Here is a 14,976-nt window from a genome sequence, read left to right on the forward strand (position 1 = left end):
ATGAACTTACTACCTCTCCTTTTAGTACAGTGAGCCCCAAGTATCTATGAAAAATTTAACAATTCAAGCCTGCATGTAAGCAAAATCACGGTTCTTTCTATTTTAAAATTATTAAGACAAAATACAAAGAACCAAAAAAAAGTAATGTAGGAAGTCTTATCCCTATTGAAGAGGTATTGAATTAGTACTAGGCTTTTTTATTCTCCTCAGGGTGAAGATAACGAGAAGCATCCAGAGTATGTGTCCATGCAAATGTATGGGTTGGAAGGGGACTCTTTAAAAAAAAATAAATGTTACATATGTGGCAGTACGAGGAAGAATATTATTAAGGAATTTCACAGAATTTTTATATAAAGTCTCATCATACAGTATTATGATCTCAGGGATATATTGTGATATTTACTGAGTCTTCTGAGAGTTCATTTACTCAGGTTATATTTTAAGGAGGAACTTATAAGATTCAGATCTAAAATATAATTCTGTAATATGCCCAGCTGATCCCATTAAATCCGAGCGAAAAGGAGCGGTATAATGATGTGAACAATTCCCATTCTCTGTGTTGTTACACCTCACTTGAAATGCATTCTTTCCAGATTAAAACAGCCATTCCTCTTTGTTTCTCTCTCCAGGCTGAGGTTCAACTATGCTACCTGGAAGCACAAAGAGATGCTGTTGAGCAGATGTCCCTCAAGCTGTACAGCGAGCAGTATACCAGCAGCAGCAAACGGAAAGAAGAGTTTGCTGATATGTCAAAAGTTCATTCAGGAGGAGGCAATGGGTAGGGAACTATTCTTTTTGTTGTTTTATTCTCATTAATCTCTACTTTTTTCAATGATGTTCTACTGGTCGGTGTTAGGTGGGCATTTCCTCCCAAGCTAGCAAGAGAAGTGCAATAGACAAGGTATTTATGTTCTTTTCCATTCATACCAGAATTGAAGACTACGGATTTTATCAGCCTGTCATCTCACCCAGGACTTCCTAACTTTGGTATTATTTGTTCGAAACAGTCTTGTGATTTGCTGAGCATTTCTGTCACTACATTGTGCCTATAATTTTCTCAGTGTATTTCCCTCTCTTTAAACCTCATAGTTTAAAGTCCATCTAAGCAAATTTTAAACACCAGAACCTCACTGGAAACTGGTAGAACATAATTTTTTGAAAATATAGATATTTAATAATTGTTTAGGGACTATGGACTAACTGGTTAGCATCACATGATGTCAAGTGGAATGTTGGACTGGTGCTTATTGTCTGTGTTACATGAAACGACCCAGCAACTTCAATGACCCACCAACAGTTTCATTCAGCCTGAGATCTATGGCTGTATTTATATTATACTAACTACCCATGCTACTGAATAGTTAAGTTATGCCTTCAAATATTTCCAAATTACTTCAAAATTATGCAAACATTCTGTGTGTGTGTGTGTATGTACATATATATATGTATATATAATACATATATGAGATTTATAAAATACTATTATTTAAAAAATTCTTTTCTGGTTCAGTTTTAATATTTAGTAGGTGATTATTAAAGAGTAAAAGAATACAATGAAATTTAATCATTTCATAATTTTAATGACTTGGTAATAATTATACTCATTAAAATGGAAAAAGTAACCTATTTTGCTTTTATACTTAGCCAGACAACAAGGGAGAGAAACTGTTCCCCCAAGTTCCATAACATGTTAACAGCATAGTATAAACCTACGGGGAGTAACTCTAGCCAAAATATTCCTTCAAAAGAAGGAAGTCTCTCCCTGCACTTGCTTTCTTTTTTCTCTTACATGCTTATAGTTCTGATATGACTTAAAATTCTCGTTCAGATTTTGAGGATAAATTACCAACACAGGTTACAAATTCTGTCTTGTGATATAACCCGAGGTCTAAGAATGCAAGAAAAGAATTCGAGTTGTAATTCTTTTTAGGAAATGGGCAAGGGCTTTTTAACTTTTAAAATTTACCTATCTATACAATTTGTTGCTCTTTTAAGATATTTTTTATATATAGACATGTAAGCATGTATTTGATTCATCTTCTATGATTCAAAAGACATTTATTCACAAGAGGAAAAGCATGACAGCAAATTAGAAAAGGTTAAATATTCGAGTGTGAACAATAAGCTGTTTTGAGGCCTTAACGTGCTTTAATTTCTCTAAATGCCTAAATAGTCCCTGGTGTACCCACCACCACAAACTTTAGGTCACATTTTCATGTTTTCTAAAAGCCCTAGGGATTGAACGGGTACCGCATGCTTCTGACCTCAGATTCCAAGGGCCCAACCTGAGTATTTACTCTGGGCTCCGCAAATCATAAATCTGCCCTGGAAATGGCTTAGTTAACAGCAAGCATTGTTCTGTGAAGTGGGAGTAGGTGAACTTGCCTGATATTCTTTGTTTATGCTCCTTAGGGTGCTGAAGGCTGTGCATTGTGAGGAAATGTAAGAGTGTGCTGAAGAAAAGGCAGCTATTTAATACTAAGGACAAAAACCATATACTCCTTTCTGTTTTGTTTACATACAGAAAACCATTGTTTGAGAAATGTATGTGGGTGAGGTTATCTGGGGTGTCCTGCTCCTAAGACCCTTTGCTCCCACAGTTGAATCTGTAATTCTGAAACCTTAAGAACACAGCCTTCTAAAATTATCTGCTCCAATGATACATAAACTTCATTAACAGTTCCTTTTGTTACCTAGAATGAGCATTGTTTCTGATAAGATATTGTGGGAATAATGTGGGCCTTCTAGGGTCTTCATTCCGTATGCAGATAGATATCCAGTCCACTGAAGAGAACATTAAGTTGGTGATACAATCCGTATGTTTTTATTTCCTCCTCCAGCCTATGTCGATGCAAAGGAGAATATGTAGTTGAAAAACGTATAAGGTTACTCCAGGGAAGACTCAGCTGCTAGATTGAATGGAGATCTTAAATGTCTAAGATTTTTGTGTAACCAAAATATGGTTTAGAAATGAATTTATAACCTCTCTGGCTTGATGAAAAGGTGCATATCAAGGTGATTTAACACAGCTTGTGGACAAGCATGAAATGTGTGTTTGACAATCATGAATATGTGTGGTGGGAAGATTTCCCTGATGGTATGTGAAGCTGTGTGAGCTGTAGGAACAGAGTGTGTCCCTCTGTGGGAGACACTGGGCACTGGTTCCTAAGTGGCAAAGTGGGGAACCGTCACTTCCTGGAGGGATCTACAGTGCTTGAGTTACTGCTGCTGCTGCTGCTAAGTCACTTCAGTCGTGTACGATTCTGCGACCCCACAGACGGCAGCCCACCAGGCTCCCCCGTCCCTGGGATTCTCCAGGCAAGAACATGGGAGTGGGTTGCCATTTCCTTCTCCAATGAGTGAAAGTGAAAAGTGAAAGTGAAGTCGCTCAGTCATATCTGACTCTTAGCGACCCCATGGACTGCAGCCTACCAGGCTCCTCCGTCCATGGGATTCTCCAGCCAAGAGTACTGGAGTGGGGTGCCATTGCCTTCTCCTGCTTGAGTCACTGGTGATTCTCAAAGGGAGCAGGTTGGTGCTTTTGACTCCTGTTGATTTAAATGAAAGCTTGTAAATTGTTTTGTTTCTTTCATCCAATAAATATTCACTGAAGGCATACTATGTGCATGGCACAATTTTCTGAGCAGATTTCATCAAGAACACTCTTTTGTAAATTTTGTGAAGTATAACCATCTGTCTTTCTGACACCTCCTTCTATTAAGGGCTTGTCTGATTTCATTTTTATAATGAATTTCAAAATCTTGTTTATTTTAGTAAGTAGTATCCTACTTCCTGTCAAGACTTAGAGTAGATTACAAAGCATGTCTTTTGTTTAGTTTATAAATAATAGAACTGGGAGGCAAAAAGCCTGGGTGACTGGCTTGTCCAGGACCTCGCCTCAGAGCCCTGAGTCGTGATGCAGTGAACAGTCCATGAAGCCACACTTTGCCCTGTCTCTGGAAATTTAGCTCAGACCTTTGATAAACTTTTTTACCCCTAAATCACATGTTATGCATGTTCCATACGGTATATGAAATTTGAATTATGGTATTGTCCTACTATAGAGAAATGGAAGAGTCTTAAGGCAATTTCATTTAAGCAACAAGAAGTTTGGACAAAAACACTGCAAAGCAGGCTTAAGTGAAAAAATGAAATTCATTAATTTGACAAATATTAAATACCTCCTTTATGAAGTGCAGAGTTTAAAAGGCAAAAATGAAATGGTCCCTGCCCTTGAGAAGCCCACAGTTTATTTAGTAGGAGGAACCAGATCCATAAACAACATAGAATGAAGGGTCAAAGTGATGAGTTAGGAATCTTCTTGGAGTAGGGAGCAGGAAGGTAAGCTCAGGGAAGGTGGTGCTCAGTTCTGATGGTGGTGGGGAGAATTGGAGCAGGTCAGGAATGATAGAGAGAGACGGGACTCTGGAGGTGATTTTTGGAAGAGGGCTAGGTCAGGGGAAGAATTTTCCAATTTAAGCTGAACAAACATGTATTGAGCACTTACAAAGACAGACAGACCATAGTCCCTACCTTCATGAAATTTACCGTCTATCAAGAGAGCAGCATTAAACCAGTATTTCTCTGTATCATGAAGAAGGGGAGGCAGAGGGTTCCAAGGAAGCTTAGAGCAAACAACATGTGAACTCCATGAGGCAGGGCCATGTCTGTCACATTCACCACACTATGCGCTGCCTCCTGGAGTGTGCTAGGTGCCCAGTGAATGCTGGTGCATAAATGAAAAACTAAAAGGAATCTAGTGCTCAGAGGGAACAAGGGTGTGAAATCATTATGCTGCTTGCTGTTCCATATGACTGGAGAGCAAGGTAGAAAGTCAGAGGGAGTAGTGTAAAATAAGGCTTAGGAAGAAAATGAAGTTGAGATCCTGGAGTTAATCACTGAGTTCATGGTTCTTAACTAGGATGCATCAAGATTTCTTAGGGAACTTTTAAGTTGAAACTGCCTGCCCATCTCACCTCCCTCAAAATTCTGATTCAGGAAGCAGGAGTGGACCAAGATATATTATACTTGATGCCCACTGCCAGTTGAGATCATTGCTCCAGTGGTTTTCAAAGAATGATCTCTAGACCATCAGCATTAGTATCTCCTGGGAATCTGTTAGAAATTGCAAATTCTGGGTCCCACTCCAGATGTACTAAATTGGAGAGTCTGAAGGTGGAGAACAGTAATAGATTAGAAATTAATGGGAGATGTGGAGACTAGATTGGAGGCTAAAGCCAGAAAGAGTTGATAAGCCTTGGATGAGGCAAGTAAGAGAGAGGAAAAGGGCCATTCTAATGTGGGGAGAGAAAGAAAATAAGAAGACTTAGATTCAAATGATTTCTGTGTCATTGAGCATTTCATGATTGTTGAGCAGGCTCTGTTAGGCACTGGGGTTGTAGAGGCAGTGGGATGCAAAGAGTGGCAGGGCATGTAAATCAGGAACGCCTGCCAGGAGAAGTGTCACTGAGGCTGGCCCAGGGTCAAAGGTGACAGCCAGTGTTTCCCACAGCAGAGGCGATGTGTACAGACAGCTGGAACCAGTCAGGGATTCCAGCAAGAATAGGTTGGCAATTTTAAAACAGTATTCTGGCGGCACTCTGGAGAATGGACTGGCATGGGCAAGACTAGACAGTGCTTGGTTAAGAAGCTATTCCAGTCATCCAAGTGAGAAACTGTTCTGGCCTGAAGACAGCAGGAATGGAAACTGAAGGAAGGAAATTGAAGACAGAACCTGGTCCCTGAGTGGATGAGGGGCATTAAGGGAGGTGGGGTTTAAGACAGACCTCCATGTTTCAGGCTTTTGCACCAATGGACATGGTATTCAATGCAAGGGAGGAGCAAGGGGGCCTGAGAGGAACCGACTGTTTGGGACAAAGTTCTTTTTTATGGTCTGCAGAACATCCAAGTAGAAATGCCCAGGAAGCAGATCTGAAGCTCAGGGATGTCTTGGGCTCCTCAACCACGAACAAGGACAGTATGGTGAGTATGAGGTAGCAGGGGCTGAGGAAGGTGGGAGCTTACCTTGTGGTAGCGTGTCCCCACAAAACCTACCCCAGGTGGACATAGCAATCTCTTTAAGAATGCTCATTTTGAAAGATATGGCTAATAGGAACATTTTTATTTCAGCTAGAATCTTTCAGGCTGTATTATACAAGTCTTTTAAAATAAAATTTGTGTGTGTGCCAAGTCACTTCAGTCATGTCATGACTCTGTGTGACCCTATGGACTGCCAGGCTCTACTGCAGCCTGCCAGGCTCTACTGCGCATGGGATTCTCCAGGCAAGAATACCAGAGTGGGTGGTTGTGCCTTTCTCCAGGGGAACTTCCCACCCCAGGGGTCAAACTCACATCTCTTAAGTCTACCTGCATTGGCAGGTGAGTTCTTTACCATTGGTGCTTCCTGGGAAACCCAAAATAAAACCATAGCATTGACAATTCCAATGTGATATCTTGATTAGCAGGAATTGAGAATTACTGTTGACTATTTTCTGTCTTCAAGCTGCTGGTGGAACCTTCTGATTCCAGATATTAGAATGCATTAGGTCTGCTCAGATTGCTTTCAACTACATAAAGAAAAATTTTTTAGGGGTGTATATTTTCTCTTGTCTAAATTCTTAAAGGAGGAGAGAGAGCATACAGGATTAAAAATTAAAGATCAGAATACTTTGGCCACCTGATGTGAAGAGCAGACTCATTGAAAAGACCCTGATGCTGGAAAAGACTGAAGGCAGGAGGAAAAGGGGACGAAAGAGGACAAGATGGTTGGCTGGCATCACTGATTCAGTGGATATGAGTTTGAGCAAACTCTGAGAGATGGTGAAGGACAGGGAAACCTGGCATGCTATAGTCCATGGGGTCACAAAGAGTCGGATGGACACAACTGAGTTACTAAACAACAACATCATGTAGGGATATGTGTGTGTGCATGTGTATGCATGAGTGTGCACACATATTAAGGGTTACTATAAATAATAATATGGAGTAGAAGAGTAGGGAGATGTTTCCTGACTCTGCTTCCGGTGCTCCAGAGGGAATTTCAAAGAGCCTTCTGTTCTTGTGTAAAGTTCTAGAAGATACTTCAGTCTCAGTCATATGCCAGCCTCTGGCTGAGGGGGAATTTGGGCAATGTCCACAGGTGATTATGTAGTCAAGGTTTGTTCTCTGTAAGAATGTAGAAGTATTCGTCCCACATCATGTAACGTTTTCGAGTAAATTTTACTTTCAAATACGAACAGTATACACAGGTTATTTCCAAGCACAGCAGGTTGAACTAAATGAACTTTAACTAGACGAAAGGTTAAAAGTTTGGCAGTAAAAATAAATCCATTTTCCTTTAGGAAATGAAGTATTCCTAAATCATTGTGATAATGTACACACACACACGTATACATATATAGCACTCCCAAGAGGAATAGTGTTGACAGATGAAAGCAAATATGTCACTATTTAAAACATTACTTGATTAAAGATCAAATAAGCAATAAGATATACTGAATGACTTCAAATACCTCAGAAGGGGTGTAATCGCCTCTGGATTTCACTGCAATAGGATGATCTTTCTGGTTTTCTGTTGAGCCAAAGGCCAAAAATATCCTTGTACAGCTGGGTGAACATTCATGCTCACTCATATTCTCTTTCTCTCAATGAATATTTTGAATTCTGCTCTATGGTTGTTTTTGGAACATTGTTGCATATTAATAAAATGTTTTCTTTTTGGTACACACCAGTCATAAACTGCAGAGAAGGCAATGGTACCCCACTCCAGTACTCTTACCTGGAAAATCCCATGGATGGAGGAGCCTGGTAGGCTGCAGTCCATGGGGTCGCGAAGAATCGGACATGACTGAGCGACTTCACTTTCACTTTTCACTTTCATGCATTGGAGGAGGAAATGGCAGCCTATTCCAGTGTTCTTGCCTGGAGAATCCCAGGGACAGCGGGGCCTGGTGGACTGCCATCTATGGGATCGCACAGAGTCGGACACTACTGAAGCGACTTAGCAGCAGCAGTCATAAACTGTGTACTAATGTTGGGAACACTCTCCCAGATAAATCACTAGACAATCCAAGGCGACCGTATTTCCACCCTGCATTTCTACTTTCTTCCCCTGATTTTTATCCTGTCTCAAACTAATGAACAACTGATCAGTGTTCAGTTCAGGTTCTTTTTGCTCCTTCTGTTGTGTTCTGGTATTATCACATAGTAAGATCACAATGCATCCTGTAGCCAAAGGAGCAAAAAGTGCCTGACTACCTTCTGAAAAACTGATATTCTGTGCACTATGATTATTAAAATAAGTCTTCCTGGCTGTAAAAAGAATCTCACCAGTATAAATGTATTCATTTGGGATCATAATATCATATGCTTCTAATGTTCAAATACATTAAACTAATTTTAGACCTAGACAGTCTTCCACTTCAGTAATCTAATGCCATCCATACCAAGAGCCAACAAAGGATGAACTAGAGAAGTAGTGGCATAATTACTGGGGAAGTATTATTTCAAAGTTAAGAGTAAAGTCAACTATTTATTTATTTGTATAACTCCTTTCCATCTTAACAATGCTGAAACAATTTCTGTGCTGCTTTGGAAAGTTTATGGGGTCAATTAAAGAAGGAAAGAGGTATGAGAGAGTCTAAAACAAATCTAATCTACCTCATTTTAATGTGCAGAGCTTAACTCTTTTCTTTAAAATGTATTCTTTTATGCATTCCCACATCACTTTCACAAAGGATTAAAGTCAACTTACCAAAAATATTTACAATAAAATAGAATAAACATTTGACTGAAGTCAGTTAGGTAAAAGTAAAATGTGTACCAGAAAACAAAAAAGTGCATCTTCTGTGCATGTCCTCAAGAAGGGCAATGATTGGGCTCTAAGCTTTCCACATCCAAAGAAAAGAGTGAAATCTCATCCATCAGAAAATTCATAGTGTCCTAAGATTAAAAATAATATATATCTGGGGAAACACACTGAGTCCTGGGACGGATTTCTCCTGTAGTTCTTTCAGGAGAAGACAGGCCTCTGTGATACTCCATCTCTTCCCTGGTGCCTCAGATGGTTAAGAACCTGCCTGCAATGCAAGAGACCTGAGTTTGATCCCTGAGTTGGGAGGATCTCCTGGGGAAAGGAATGACAACCCACCCCAGTATTCTTGCCTGAGAAATCTCATGGACAGAGGAGCCTGGAGGACTACAGTCCATGGAGTCACAAAGAGTCGGACATGACTGAGCAGCTAATACTTTCGTAAGAGAAACCAAATTCCCAAGGCAGTTTTTTGATGTAGGCTGCAGAAGTGATGTCAAAGCACAGTTCAGTTAAGAGCCAATTTACAGGATAGATGAAGTCATACTGGGAGAGATCTCCATAGTAATTCTTCCACAAAGATTTTGTTAGAGATTAGGTGACAGAGAGTTATTCCTATGTTATTTACCTCCTGAGCTTCCCAGGTGGCGCACTGGTAAAGCATCCACCTGCCAATGCAGCAGACACGTGAGACAGGAGACATGAGTTCGATCCCTGGGTTGGGAAGATCCCCTGGAGGAGGATGGCAACCCACTCCAGTATTCTTGCCTGGGAAATACCATGGACAGGGGAATCTGGTGGACTATAGTCTGTGGGGTCTCAAAGAGTCAGCCACGACTGGAGTGACTGAGCACACACATTTTTATCCCCTGCCCTAACCTTGAGGGTGAATATTCTCTGTGCTATGCTTAGTCACTCAATCATGTCTGACTCTTTGTGACTCCATGGACTATGGCCCACCAGGCTCCTCTGTCTGTGGGGATTCTCTGGACAAGAATACTGGAGTGGTTTGCCATACCCTCCTCAAATACTCTCTATTGCTTATTAAATCTTTGAAAACCAGGGAGTTATAGGATAGACTAGACTTTTTACAAAAGGCTGAGCTGCCTAACCCTCAGCAGTGTGCCAGAAGCAAGTCTGGATCCAGACCCTCTAACACATGGACAATGACTTAGGAAGGTTTATCTCTCTCTCTTTTTTAAACATTATCTCTTGCTTTGTCTTTAGATATATGGGTTCTCACATTTGTCTTAGAATCACTACCATTTCTAAATTTTTCAGAATGTTTTCAAGTTCTTTGGCTAGAACTTAGTCCAGTGTATTATCTGAAAATTTAGAGAGAGTTTTGACTTCCTGACAGCCTAACAGAATCTTCTAGAAATATCCAGAAACTTACATTAATACTTCTAATTTTATGGCTAATCTTGGAGGTTAGAATTTTTTTGCTTTATGGATTGTATTTTAATAGCAAGAGTTTATGAACAGTCCATGAGACCATGAGAAAGTGGGACCTATCGTTAACAAATCTGTAGGATTGATTTTATTTTTCTTAGACATTTTCACATGTACATGGGTGTATATGAGAATTGAGAAAATTACTACTGGAAAGAACTCCATATTCCTTTTTATTTATTAATGGCAAAGGCAGGCTGCTTTTCTCATGAGGAAGTGGCTCATGAATTTTCATTCAAAATAGTAAATTAGTGTCCACACTTTAATATGTTTAGAGTGGAAAGGGATTCTACATGCAACTGTGCATATCAGATTTCATGTCTGGAAAGCTAAATTTTATTCTTTAATGATAATGTGATTGGACTAGGTGCCACTCTTTTATCTCCCTCCTGTGCTTACATGACACATGGCATAGAGGATGATGGGAAATTCTAATCAGTTATTAGTGTTTTCCTTTAATAATATTAAAGTGTATTTTTATGAGATTTTGCTACCATTACCTTTAGTGTCTTTTTTGAAAACCAGAGGCAAACTTCCTTGAGCAAATAATGCAAACAGTGAACACTTAGTGAATATTTGGGGAAAGAATCAATATGCTAAAGAAGCTAGGAAAATTGGATCACTTAACAGAAATTCCAACATACACAAGCTGGTATCTCAGGAACTGATCTTGTGTTTTTGGATATGTTCATGTGAAAGGAACTATTAAGTTTACAAAAGATGGATACTTAAATGCTCCAAAATATGTATTACTCAGCCTTAGTAGAAAAGCTTCCAGGCCTTTTTAGTATTATCTTTTCTTCAACTATTGGTTGCTCTATTTTGATGATTTCTTCATTTGGAGTCTGATTTAATCAAAATTCCTTGGTGGACCAAGCTGGAACCTCATATATTCACACACACCTTCCATTGATTTCACTTGGGTGAAACTTTATCTTTTAAGCAAAGTTTAAGTTGAAATGTTGAGTTAATGATGCTCACTTTAAATACCAAAGGCTGAATGCATTTATGTATTCAAACACTTAGCTGGTCAAACATAAGTCCCACCAGGGTTTAGAGGAAGGATCATTTTTTAAACTGTGCCAGCCTCACAAATAATATGTTGCTATCCAATCTGTAAAAATTGATACTAAACAGTCTTGTTAGTATTTTATTTCCATGGTGAAAAATCCTGGAATCTTTTTTTTTTTTTTAAACCTGAAAAAGTTAGAGAAAACGATGGACAAGATATTGGGAAATACTTTTGGCAATTATCATAGTAGTTAGCCCAAATTTAGAAATAAAAAACACTAAAGAAAAAAATTGCATGTTTATTTCTTTCCATAACTTGTCTCTGTCTTTATTAGAATTTCAGACGCTGAAATGAACACATAATTCTATATTTATCTAACAAAACCTGACTTTGATTTAGAAGACTTTTTCTCCTCATTACATGATTGTGCTTATAAAGCTCCAAAACTGGTAATATTATATCTGCAATAGAATGTCCAACTCTTTTATTGTGAAACCTTCAGGAATATGGCAATTTAAAGGAAAAATATCCAAAAGAATATCACTTTGGTAATGTGTTTGATTTATAACACTGTCTTAGAATAGTGTACAAGTCTGCTTTGTAACATTTTCATAGAGTATAATGTATTCATAGAGTACTGAAAAGGTATGCTTTGAGACCTTTTAACGTCTAGGAGATTATATATTTGTATCAATCAGTTGACGGGAACCCAAGCACATTTACAAAGAAAATTTTAAAAGGAAAATCCTTCCAAAAGAGCAGTTCCTATACTCATAGCCCTTAAAAGAAAGGTTCTGAACTATTTGCCACAATTTCAATCATCTTTGTCTCTCTTTTAAAGAGAGGTCATTTGTCATGAGGACTTCAAGGAAAAGTACCTGGTTCTGAAATCAGCGGATGGAATCAGCATATTCTGCAAAGGGTTATAGAACTAACTAGTTCTGTGCTACCCTTGATAATTCACTCATCTATGATGTTTTCTGTTTTTCTGTGTAATAGCTGGCATTTTCCTTAGAAGATGACTTTTATAAAATCACTAGTCTACAGCATACCTTTGCAGGCAGTATAAACAGAAGAAAGTTAGCTACTTCCTTTACCTCAGAATTTTCCTGCTATAATGAGCACATTAAATTATAGTCACTTCAGAAGATTTAAAAAAAGCAGCAACAAAGAAATTCTATAATTTATTTCTGATTTGTTACGAAGTTATATGTTTGATTTCACTTAAATTTGGAAAACTGTCAGGTTTTTCCTAAGCTGTGAATGAACACATGCCAAAGAATCTGAAATCAGGCACAAGTGCTTAAAATATGTTTTTGTCTTCAGAATTAAGATTCCATCCCTGTGTTGGGAAGATCCCTGGAGAAGGGAATGGCAAGCCACTCCAGTATTTTCACCTGGGAAATTCCACGGGCAGAGGAGCATGGCGGACCATAGCCCACGGTGTTGCGAAGAGTCGGACACTACTGAAGCAACTAACGCTTTCGCTTTTCAGTATTAGGACCCGATGAGAATTTGTCGTTTGAAAAACACTAGTGCTGATTCTACACTAATGAAGCAAAATAAAGAACCAAAGCATTTACCATATCTAACAAACTCAAGCTTAAGTATTCTCAGCTAGGATGAAAACAGACTGGACTGGAGGAATTGTGAATATTTGTGTTAGATTCATTCAGCACTTGCAGGTCTCCAGTGAAGATCATCTGAGAATGAGCCCGAGGTACCTTTAACTGGAAGAAATGGCTTTTGTTCTAAGTCCTTTGATAGGGAGAGTAACAGGAGGGAACAGCTCAATGGATGTAAAGACATGGTAAAGAGCTAGTAAAAAAAAATTCCATGATTCTGAACATTTTATCATCCTGTATGTAGTTTTCATCTATTTAAAATCTATTCATAAATTTCCTTTAATTTTCACCATAGAAGCATAATGTGAAAGAAATGGAAAGGCAGCTCACATTAATTGAGAGCATACTGTATATAATCATTTCAAGTAAGCAAATGTACCATTGTGTACTGAAGGCAAAATCTCACCTTCAGAATGAATGGGAAAGCCTGTCTGTATCACAATTGGTATTTGAGGATGAAATATTATCTTTATCATGTATTGCTCTTCTGAAGTCATTCTTGCCCTACTAAAAGTTTTTGGTTTCATTATCTATATTCATTCATCATCATTTATCAAGTACTATCCTGGTCATTATGCCAAAGCCTTTGACTGTGTAGATCACAACAAACTGTGGAAAATTCTTTAAAGAGATGGGAATACCAGACCATCTTACCTGCCTCCTGAGAAATCTGTATGCAGGTCAAGAAGCAACAGTTAGAATTGGACATGGAACAACAAACTGGTTCCAAATTGGGAAAGGAGTACGTCAAGGCTGTATATTGTCACCCTGCTTATTTAACTTAGATGCAGAGTACATCATGCAAAATGCCGGACTGGATGAAGAGCAAGCTGGAATCAAGATTTCTGGGAGAAATATCAGTGACCTCAGATATGCAGATGATACCCCCTTATGGCAGAAAGTGAAGAGGAACTGAAGAGCCTCTTGATAAAAGTGAAAGAGGAGAGTGAGAAAGCTGGCCTAAAACTCAGCATTCAAAAAACTAAGATCATGACATCCATTCCCATCACTTCATGGCAAAAAATGGGGAAACAATGGAAATAGTGACAGGCTTTATTTTCTTGGGCTCTAAAATCACTGCAGCTGGTGATTGCCGCCATGAAATTAAAAGATGCTCCTTGGAAGAAAAGCTATGACCAACATAGATAGCATATTAAAAAACAGAGACATTACTTTGTTGACAGAGGTCCAGAGAGTCAAAGCTATGGTTTTTCCAGTAGTCATGTATGGATGTGAGAGTTGGACTATAAAGAAAGCTGAGTGCTGAAGAATTGAAGCTTTTGAACTGTGGTGTTGGAGAAGACTCTTGGGAGTTACTTGGACTGCAAGGAGATCCAACCAGTCCATCCTAAAGGAAATCAGTCCTGAATATTCATTGGAAGGACTGATGAAGGCAATGGCACCCCACTCCAGTACTCTTGCCTGGAAAAGCCCATGGATGGAGGAGCCTGGTGGGTTGCAGTCCATGGGGTCGCTAAGAGTCGGGCACGGCTGAGCGACTTCACTTTCACTTTTCACTTTCATGCATTGGAGAAGGAAATGTCAACCCACTCCAGTGTTCTTGCCTGGAGAATCCCAGGGATGGGGGAGCCTCGTGGGCTGCCGTCTAAGAGGTCGCACAGAGTCAGACATGACTGAAGCGACTTAGCAGTAGCAGCAGATGTTGAAGCTGAAACTCCAATATTTTGGCCACTGACTCTTTGGAAAAGACCCTGATGCTGGGAAAAATTGAAGGCTGGAGGAGAAGGGGATGACAGAGGATGAGATGGTTGGATGGCATCACCAACTCAATGGACATGAGTTTGAGCAAGCTCTGGGAGTTAGTGATAGACAGGGAAGTCTGGTGTGCTGCAGTCTGTGGGGTCGCAAAGAGTCAGATACAACTGAGCTACTGAACTGAACTGATCCTGGGCATTAGGGATACAAAGATAAATTCACCCCTTGCCCTTGAATTGTTTAGTCATAGTCAAAGCTTCTTTTTTAATCATACACATATGGAAAAGAAAACAGGTTCCCTTATTATCACTTGCTGATTGATAATTTATGAGACTTCCTAATTACATACATCATTGATATAA

At 39.2% G+C, this 14,976-nt stretch overlaps 1 protein-coding gene across 4 annotated transcripts in view; it reads left to right on the forward strand.

The window, feature by feature from the left end:
- Positions 1 to 14,976, forward strand: part of AKAP6 (A-kinase anchoring protein 6) — a 501,454-nt gene that overhangs the window by 361,275 nt on the left and 125,203 nt on the right. For all 4 annotated transcript variants that reach the window (XM_070775437.1, XM_019983407.2, XM_070775438.1 and 1 more), the window contains exon 8: positions 630 to 778. In XM_070775437.1, coding sequence (XP_070631538.1) covers positions 630 to 778 — 149 coding nt within the window. The remainder of the gene's footprint in view (positions 1 to 629; positions 779 to 14,976) is intronic.

This window comes from Bos indicus, chromosome 21 (assembly GCF_029378745.1).
Source record: "Bos indicus isolate NIAB-ARS_2022 breed Sahiwal x Tharparkar chromosome 21, NIAB-ARS_B.indTharparkar_mat_pri_1.0, whole genome shotgun sequence".
NCBI lineage: Eukaryota > Metazoa > Chordata > Mammalia > Artiodactyla > Bovidae > Bos > Bos indicus.